The sequence below is a fragment of the Saccoglossus kowalevskii genome, chromosome 19, assembly GCF_978046115.1.
Source record: "Saccoglossus kowalevskii chromosome 19, keSacKowa6.1, whole genome shotgun sequence".
NCBI classification, from domain to species: domain Eukaryota; kingdom Metazoa; phylum Hemichordata; class Enteropneusta; family Harrimaniidae; genus Saccoglossus; species Saccoglossus kowalevskii.
In genome coordinates this window covers 22686613-22697570 of record NC_140659.1, presented here as the reverse complement: position 1 = coordinate 22697570, position 10958 = coordinate 22686613, and the positions used below count along the sequence as shown (strand labels likewise).

Here is a 10958-nt window from a genome sequence, read left to right as displayed (position 1 = left end):
CTTTGTACATTTCTACAAGATAGCTGTCAAATGGTGTATCAATAAAGGGAAATTGTATCTTTCACCATTTAAACAGTCTCTTATTTTTTTTCTAATGCTATGTAAGATCAAGACTTTAAATCAAGTGCAATTTAAAGCGCGGTGGTCGTCGCGTGTTTGAATTTCATGTAAATAAACAATGTATTTTACACGCGTTGTATACGTCGCTATGAGTTCCATATCGAACAGGACGCGGCACAATGACTGCTGACCTTTAACCTTACAAACCCTAATGGATAGAAAAACTGTGACAAACATTTTATTCTTCAACTTAGTTTTGTGATATTGTTTTGTCCATGATGAATTTGCTGTAATTTGTTTCCACTGTATGATTACTTTTTTCAAACTTCGGTGTGCAGAATTTTTTCCCGGCTATTGATGTCTGTAGGATTTATTTTCATCCTTTTTTCCTGTGCATTCCCCCCCCAATTGTGCCACAGCCTTCCAAGTTTCGGATGGGCAACCACTAAATTAAAATTGAACCTGTTCACCATCAGTTCCTTCTTTTCATCACAAAATAGCGCTGTTGACAGTCTGCAGTTTTCTTCAGTAGCTTGGGACAAAAATAGCCAATTTTTTGAATAAAAACTTAATATTAACTCACATTTTAGTTATTTTTAACCCAAATTAGTATTAATTTTAAGAAAAATGTTGGCGAGACAGTCTGGTGATGAAAAGATTAAAGCGTGGTGATCGTCACGCAGCGCGTGTTCGGATTTCATGTAAATAAACAATGTATTTACATGCGTTGTATACGTCGATATGAGTCCCATATCGTACAAGACTTGATGCGACGACTGCCGCCCTTTAATGAGTCGGTGAGTAATACAATTATTTGTTAGTAGTGGATTTTATTTTTACTTACAAACACGATCGGTTCATCAAATTTCCTAGCAGCAAAAATTAAATGATTTGGAGTATTTTGTTTATTTTGTACTATTATCACATAAACAATAAAGAAACAAAAATGCTTACATAATTGGCTTTATTATTCAAACATGAATATGGTCATCAATTGGAATCTTTTTAGTGGTGATGCTTGTTTGGTCATATGTGTATAGCGCCCTCTGTGGGATGTTTCGCAATATTCTTCTAATGTACATTTTATATGGCATAAAAGCCGAAAAGTGATCGTGACAAACTTACTTTCTGTGCTAGTCACACAGAAATTTCTAAACACACTTTATAGAGGGCGCTATATTGAAATATAAATAAATTTTAAAGACTTGTATACGGAATTTCTTATTACGTAATGGATTTAAATGGATCTATTACTTATTCCGCTTATTCTGCAGCTGCAACGACAATATTACGAGAAGACCACATTCTCGTGATAGCTTTTATCTAATAATTCAGCTGATGTAACAATATTAAATAACTATTGATCACATATGTGTTGTTACGCGATGTTTTTTTTTTATTCACCTGACTGTGCAGTTATCATGTTTGTAATACAGGAAATAGCGTTTCAGAGGGTCTATATTTCAATTTTTTAAGAAGGATAATGCCCCAGACCCCCCCCCCCCACCCCCCGTGTGTGTGTGTGTGGGGGGGGGGCTTGCAAAAAATACCGACAGGGGTGTGTAGCTGGTTGTTTGAAACCCCTACCTCTTATCAGACAGAAATAAACTCAAATTGCCTACCCCCTTTTCAGACAAACTGAATATTTGACACCCCTTTCCAGACAGTAAGCATAAATGGTACCAAGGGGAAAGCAGTTCAACTCCCGGAGATGGACTTTGACGACCGAAATAAGGTTACAAAAAGACAAAATCCGCTTCATTCTCCTGATTGTTGGATCACCCAAGCTCTAGAGACAGTCTTTGGAAAATATGGACCCCTTTTTAGAGAGAAATAATGAAAAATGGATACCCCTTTTCAGACCTACAGGGTAAAATAACATACCCCCTTTCAGACAGAAGTGGTGTTGGGACCCATTTCGGCGGCACATATACATGTAACACTTCAATGTGAGTAACCCCCCCGGGCCCAGACCCCCTAGTAAGGTCGCGCGACATTGGTGAGCAGATCTTGCCCCATGCAACATTTTGTGCCGCTGCCTTTGATGAGACCATGATAAATCGCATTCGTAATGTCATTTCCTCAACTGATAAACGCTTACAAAGAGTTGTCATTGAAGTTGGTGGAAATGATTGTGATGGGGTCCGTGCATCTTCCCAACCAAGCTTCATTTATTAGGCCATTGTCTCATCTGGGAACAGCTATGGATAGCTGGCTTCAGTGAAACCGTGCGAATCAGAAGATGACATCCGAGTCCGCGGCGCAAATGAATTGCTCATTGATGATGCGATCAACATTTTCTGTAGTGAGGTCATTGTTTTCAGTGTTTGCCCATAGACCCTCTATATTCCATGTAAAAAATGGAAATCACTATTGTTTGAAAGACGTAATCCAACGTTCCACTGGTTCACGTTGTTATGGTAACTCATCGTCATGCCGTCGTTTTCATACTCCCTATTATATACACTGTTTTATTTGTGGCGGGACTGCAAATGGAGTCTGTAAACATCTATCTCCGGTTCACTGTTGGTCTTGTGACAGTTTACAGTATAAAGTAGACAGCCGATGACGACCAAGCCGTTCTCGGACCAGTGTCACATATCGGACTCACGGGATCACAATGGTATAGTTTGTCGCTAATGGGATATTTATCATACTAGTATATAAAAACAAAATCGACGAATTAAAGGTTCACCTAAATGCCGACACTTTTAGAGAAAAACTTAGAAGACACATTAACTATTTAACAAAGATATGTATATTCTGGGGGATTTTAAGATTGTCGTCGGATCCTGGGCTATGTCCTTAATTACATATCGTTATGTACTTTAAATATGTGTCAACTTGATACTCAGTCAACACGACCCATGTAAATAATGTTTATCACGAAAACTGGGCTCTCCGATCTCTACATTGCACAGAAAAATCAATTCATCACACACTGCCTTCGATGAGAATTTATTTTTGCGTGATACCTTGGTACATATTGTTATTATATTGAAAAAAAACACCAAAGAATAAACAAAAGTCTGTATGCAAGTCTAAAAAAAAATCATGAATAATTTTATACATACCAGTTGACATTGAAATGAACCTTCTGTACCTGTTTTTTCCTCTGAAACTCCATCAGTTATTACATTAGCTGGTTTGTTGGAAGATCTACAAAGGAGCTCTTTGGCAAGGAATGTCGCCAATACCTAAACATTCCATTATCTTTGGCAAGGAACCCCGATATACCCAGACACAAGGACTCTCCATTATCTTTGGCAAGGAAACCCACTACACCAGGACTCTCCATTATCTTTGGCAAGAAAACCCACTACACTGGGACTCTCCATTATCTTTTGCAAGGAAACCCACTACACAAAGACTCTCCATTATCTTTGGCAAGAAAACCCACTACACTGAGACTCTCCATTATTTTTGGCAAGGAAACCCACTACACCAGGACTCTCCATTATCTTTGGCAAGAAAACCCACTACACTGGGACTCTCCATTATCTTTTGCAAGGAAACCCACTACACAAAGACTCTCCATTATCTTTGGCAAGGAAACCCACTACACTGAGACTCTCCATTCTTTTTGACAAGGAAACCCACTACAGCAGGACTCTCCATTATCTTTGGCAAGAAAACCCACTACACTGGGACTCTCCATTATCTTTGGCAAGGAGACCCACGACACCAGTACTCTCCATTATCTTTTGCAAGGAAACCCACAACACCTAGATTCTCCATTATCTTTGTAAAGGAAACCCACTACACCAGTACTCTCCATTATCTTTGGAAAGGAAACCCACTACACCAGTACTCTCCATTATCTTTGGAAAGGAAACCCACTACACCAGTACTCTCCATTATCTTTGTAAAAGAAACCCACTACACAAGGACTCTCCATTATCTTTGGCAAGGAAACCCACTACACTGAGACTCTCCATTCTTTTTGGCAAGGAAACCCACTACAGCAGGACTCTCCATTATCTTTGGCAAGAAAACCCACTACACTGGGACTCTCCATTATCTTTGACAAGGAAACCCACTACACAAGGACTCTCCATTATCTTTGTAAAGGAAACCCACTACTAAAGGACTCTCCATTATCTTTGGCAAGGAAACCTACTACACAAGGACTCTCCATTATCTTTGGCAAGGAAACCCACTACACAAAGATTCTCCATTATCTTTGTAAAGGAAACCCACTACTAAAGGACTCTCCATTATCTTTGGCAAGGAAACCCACTACACAAGGACTCTCCATTATCTTTGTAAAGGAAACCCACTGCACCAGGACTCTCCATTATCTTTGGCAAGGAAACCCACTACACAAGGACTCTCCTTTATCTTTGGCAAAGAACCCCACTACACTGGGGCTCTCCATTATCTTTGACAAATGAACCCACGACATTATCTTTGGCAAGGAAACCCACTACGCAAGGACTCTCCATTATCTTTGGCAAGGAAACACACTACACAAGGACTTTCCATTTTTTTGGCAAGGAAACCCACTACACAAGGACTCTCCATTATCTTTGACAAATAAACCCACTTGTTGTTTATTTCATCAGAATAAAAAAAATGAAAATACTTAAAGTAATTAAATAGATAAAATAAAAAAAATCTGATGAGGACTGTGAAAATAGTTCTACTGAACTAGTCTAGTCCACAGCCCTGCCATGCTAGTAAACTTATGTGCATAGGTCATTGACAGACAGAAATTATTAATAATTTTAAATCTATATTAGGAAACAAAATATATGAAAAATACAATTCATCAATAACTATTTGTCAAAAAAAAAATTAATAAATAACCAAGCAACCAGTTGATATAATATTAATTAAGCTGTTGTGAAACAATTATTAAAATGAATCAAACTGCTAATCAAACAAAAATAAAAAATATAAATAATGAATTGGTAGGGAAAAAAACAATAAACAAAATCTTCCAAGGAACTAACAAATATGCCCTGGTTAGCAAATATAACACAAAGAAAATAAAGTAACTAAAATACTAATAATAGTCAAGAAAGATTACACTACATTATCTTTGGCAAGGAAACTCACTACACAAGGACTCTCCATTATCTTTCACAAGAAAACCCACCACACAAGGACTCTCCATTATCTTTGGCAAGGAAACCCACTACACAAGGACTCTCCATTATCTTTGGCAAGGAAACCCACTACACCAGGACTCTCCATTATCTTTGGCAAGGGAACTCACTACACCAGGACTCTCCATTATCTTTCACAAGAAAACCCACTACACAAGGACTCTCCATTATCTTTGGCAAGGAAACTCACTACACCAGGACTCTCCATTATCTTTGGCAAGGAAACCCACTACACAAGGACTCTCCATTATCTTTGGCAAGGAGACCCACTACACAAGGACTCTCCATTATCTTTGGCAAGGGAACTCACTACACCAGGGGACTCCATTATCTTTCACAAGAAAACCCACTACACAAGGACTCTCCATTATCTTTGGCAAGGAAACTCACTACACCAGGACTCTCCATTATCTTTGGCAAGGAAACCCACTACACAAGGACTCTCCATTATCTTTGGCAAGGAGACCCACTACACAAGGACTCTCCATTATCTTTGGCAAGGAAACCCACTACACCAGGACTCTCCATTATCTTTGGCAAGGAAACCCACTACACAAGGACTCTCCATTATCTTTGGCAAGGAGACCCACTACACAAGGACTCTCCATTATCTTTGGCAAGGGAACTCACTACACCAGGACTCTCCATTATCTTTCACAAGAAAACCCACTACACAAGGACTCTCCATTATCTTTGGCAAGGAAACTCACTACACCAGGACTCTCCATTATCTTTTGCAAGGAAACCCAATACACCAGGACTATCCATTATCATTGACAAGGAGATCCATGACACCAGTACTCTTCATTATCGTTGGAAAGAAAACCCACTACACAAGGACTCTCCATTATATTTAGCAAGGAAACCCACTACACAAGGACTCACCATTATCTTTGACAAGGAGATCCAAGACACCAGTACTCTCCATTATCGTTGGAAAGAAAACCCACTACACCAGTACTCTCTATTATCTTTGGAAAGGAAACCCACTACTAAAGGACTCTTCATTACCTTTGGCAAGGAAACCCACTGCACCAGGACTATCCATTATATTTAGCAAGGAAACCCACTACACCAGTACTCTCCATTATCTTTGGCAAGGAGACCCACTACACAAGAACTCTCCATTATCCTAGGCAAGGGAACTCACTACACCAGGACTCTCCATTACCTTTGGCAAGGAAACCCACTACACACGGACTCTCCATTATCCTTGGCAAGGATACCCACTACACCAGGACTCTCCGTTATCTTTGGCAAGGAAACCCACTACACTGGGATTCTCCATTATCTTTGACAAGGAAACCCACTGCACCTAGATTCTCCATTATCTTTGGCAAGGAAACCCACTACACCAGTACTCTCCAATATCTTTGACAAGGAGATCCACGACACCAGTACTCTCCATTATCGTTGGAAAGAAAACCCACTACACCAGTACTCTCTATTATCTTTGGAAAGGAAACCCACTACTAAAGGACTCTCCATTATCTTTGGCAAGGAAACCCACTACACAAGGACTCTCCATTATCTTTGGCAAGAAAACCCACTACAACAGGACTATCCATTATATTTGGCAAGGAAATCCACTACACCAGTACTCTCCATTATCTTTTGCAAGGAAACCCACGACACCTAGATTCTCCATTATCTTTGTAAAGGAAACCCACTACACCAGTACTCTCCATTATCTTTGGAAAGGAAACCCACTACACCAGTACTCTCCATTATCTTTGACAAGGAGATCCACGACACCAGTACTCTCCATTATCGTTGGAAAGAAAACCCACTACACCAGTACTCTCTATTATCTTTGGAAAGGAAACCCACTACTAAAGGACTCTCCATTATCTTTGGCAAGGAAACCCACTACACAAGGACTCTCCATTATCTTTGGCAAGAAAACCCACTACAACAGGACTATCCATTATATTTGGCAAGGAAATCCACTACACCAGTACTCTCCATTATCTTTTGCAAGGAAACCCACGACACCTAGATTCTCCATTATCTTTGTAAAGGAAACCCACTACACCAGTACTCTCCATTATCTTTGGAAAGGAAACCCACTACACCAGTACTCTCCATTATCTTTGGCAAGAAAACCCACTACACCTAGATTCCCAATAAAGACATTTAATATATGGACAATAATAAAGCCTCTTTATTAGAATATATACACAGGAAAAAGTGACATTTTCAGTACAATAGATATAAGTACCAAAATGTCAACAACATATATAGGTACCAAATTAAAAAAAAAAACATCTGGCAATCATACAATGAAAACTGTGGAAAGAAAATATAATCACTGCAATTAATACAATTGAAAAAAGTTACCAAAAAATGTTGACAGTATGCAATATTAACCGACTGCCGTTTGTCACTATATGGTTAATAATTGGTAATAGTTTTCAATGGATAACTGGTTGATGTTTTATTACTGATGAGTTTTGATATTTGCCAAGTGTAATCGATTATTAGTAGTTACCAATGGTAATTCATGGTGGGTAGTCACTAAAAGTGACTAAGTATTGAATGTCACCAATAATAACTAAAACTTGGAGGTCAGTTATGTTGGTTGTTAACATCAGTTGGCGGTTAACACCAATTACAAATCATTTACTAATAGTAGTTAACAGTAGTTATTAATGGTAGTTAACATTAGTTACTTATGATTAATAACACCAGCTCCATATGGTAGTTAACATCGGTTACTAATGGTTAACTGTTACTTGCAAATGGTTAATTATTGTTTATCAGTCTGTTTTATAACAATGGCTGGAGAAAGATGTGTATAATTCATTTTGTTTAACCCTCTGAGTGTCCAAGTCAACTGCGGGCACCATCCACAAAATAGTTCCCTTTAAAGTCTGCCTCCCCCCCCCCACTATTTTGAGCGGGGGAAAATTTGGGTTAAAAGCATTTACGCATTCTGACTCGAGAATGGGGTTTTTCATTTGGCATGATTTATTGAAGTTACCAACCAAAGTGATTGAATTAGTAATTGTATTCTTATCTGACTGAACTGCTAACTTGTTTTTTTTTTTAAATAAATCAACCAATTGCAAGTAATTGTGATTAAGTATAAACTGGAAATCCAATTTGTCATATAGTGTGAATGGTTTCTCTAGATAGTGAACAGAAACATTTAATAGAAAATTGAAACTAAAACAGATATTGTTAAATGAAATAAAATGCCCATTGGCTCAAGTCAGTAATGATAGCAATATTCCGTTACAATTTGGTCTGGGTGGATAAGAGCTATACAGTTCTAATAATCACATCAAATAGGGGTAAATAAAATGATCCAAGAAATGATAAAAAAAAAGGACAGCTAAAAATAGTTATTATTTTTACAAGATAGATGAAATACTTTTTTTTACATAACGCTGACAGAAACAGCTAACATTTTCAATAAGGGCCCCTTAGGCTACCCAAATTGAGCAGAAAGAAAAAGAGGATAGAAAAAAAAACATTTTAATGTTTAGCATAATGTAACAGTTACATATAAACAAGGTACACTTTCATCATCATCAAGTTACAAAATATAATACTGTTTTGAAGAGTTGCATTAGATGACCACTCCAACTTAAGCATTTTAATTCAATAATAATGTCCCTCCTAAATCAAGCCGCACTCCTTTAATAAATAATAGTTTATTCCATTACAGGAAAATGTTTCTGTTCACCACTGGAGTTGGGAAGTATGATGAAGCGATTAAAAATTAGAATTGCTAGTTTTTATTTTTTCAAAGATAGAACATTTTAACATGTAATATTATTACTATTTACAAGTGTGCTCACACCTTTGTGATTAATGACTGATAGAGGGCGCTATTTGTTCTACAATGGTTACTAAGAAATTTTGTTCTACATGTACTTGTATCTATCAATGACTGGTAGAGGGCGCTATTTATTCTACAATGGTTACTAAGAATATATTAAACAATGACGTCAGGAATACAAAGGTGTGAATAAAGATAGAATAAGCTATAAATACAGCATTTTGTGATTGAATGTCTTTTTTTTTGTAGCAAAAACATACAAAGCGTATCACAAAAATCATTCAGTAATATTAGGTTTTGATTTCTCCCTTCTCTACGAGAAAAGACCCTCCTACATCCAAACAAAGTTGCTCAATAGCATATTGCTATGTGTTACTATTTAGATTACCATAGTAACAGCTAAAACTGTTCTGTATATTTAAATAAAAGGAAAAAGCTTTGACAGTGAAATAAACAAACAAATTGTCAATGATATTTGATATTGCTCTTGTTTTCTGCATCACTACAAAGACATTTTTTCCCTATAAAGTACAATTTTAACAAAAAAAAGGGAAAACTGATTTTTGTTGGCAACTGACCCCTAACCTTTTACCTGGCATACCTGAAGCAAAATAAAAAATTGTGGTTGCTAGAGTAACCAATATGGCTGCTCATGGTTGCTAGGGTAACCAATATGGCTGTTCAGTTTCAAAATACATTAGCTTTTGATTTAGTTCTTATTAAAAAAAAAGGCATTGAGAGTTTATTTCAAAGGGAACTCAAATAATCTGATGCACTATATAACATTTTGTGTAACAAAAACAAGAATAATACAAAATTGAAGAATCACATCAAAATTGTATAAACATCAGGAAATGTATTCAAAATAATATATTATCAGTGAACACCCCCCTCTTCCTTTATTCTGTAAATGGTATAAACCTACAGGGGGTGTCTACTCCTCAATGAGACTGAAGTAAAATGTTCATAATATCCCCAAAAAAATTAGATTTTTAAACATGATTGGTCCAATAAATAATCATGCAATATACGTCAACTTCGACCACTTTATGTAAATCGTGTCAACCTAAATATGCAGGTGAACTGATTCCCAACATAAATTAACATGTCTACTCAATTACAAAAATTGGGCAATTTCACGAACACAGTTTTGATTTGAATAGTACGACTTTCTGGCCATACACATAGTATTCAGGGTACCAGGCAACTTTGAATTACCATTTATAAAAGAATTCAAGTTATCAGGCCACTTCAAATTCAAAAATGTTTTGATTAGAATGCACAAGAGTTGTATAGGTGACACACTTGAATTGCAAAATATAAAGAATTCAGGCCCCCGGGCCTTTTTAAAAAGTACAAAATTTTGATTTGAATAGCCCTGATAATAATACAGGTTACCAGGCCACTAATACAAATTTTGATTGTATCGCATCATACCTTCTTGTATGGAAAAACCTTGATATAAAGGTTATGTTATGAAATCTATTTCACAAAACTTGAAACAATAACATTTGTAAACATTCTTTCGAACTATACACTATTTTTTTCTTTTAAAATAGTGAAAAAAAGGAAAGAAAAAGCATTGGCAGTTTTCAAGTTAAACTTATCAAATGAGATCAGAAGTTAATATCCAGTCAGGTTTACTAGTAGAATGCATTAACTAGTAGTATTTCTGTACATGAAATGGTACAATAAAAAATATCTGGTGGGCTGTTCCTTTTCCGTTGCCTCATTATACATTTTGTGTGTTTTCAAACACAATCGGCGATCTACCCAATAAGCTGCTTGTGTTCGATTCATTAAATCCAGGACCCTACGTCTTTTTCAATAAGGTCAACCACATCATTTCGACCCATTTCCTTGAATATTCTTAAAAGATCCGACAGCGCTCTCTCGCCTCGACATCGTGCCTCCCACAAGTCAAGAATGTGTTCCGTTGGACTTGGTTTTGTTGCAAAAAAGTTAATATACCTGTAAATTAATAATAAAGAATTGCACTT

General features: G+C 36.9%; 1 protein-coding gene across 1 annotated transcript in view; it reads right to left on the bottom strand.

Moving 5' to 3' along the window:
- Positions 1-9674: 9674 nt before the first annotated feature.
- Positions 9675-10958, bottom strand: part of LOC100313667 (netrin receptor unc5-like protein) — a gene marked incomplete at its 3' end in the record, with an annotated part of 73584 nt that continues 72300 nt past the window's right edge. The window contains 1 exon segment of the mRNA NM_001168126.1: positions 9675-10929. Within this exon segment, the coding sequence (NP_001161598.1) occupies positions 10758-10929 (172 nt within the window).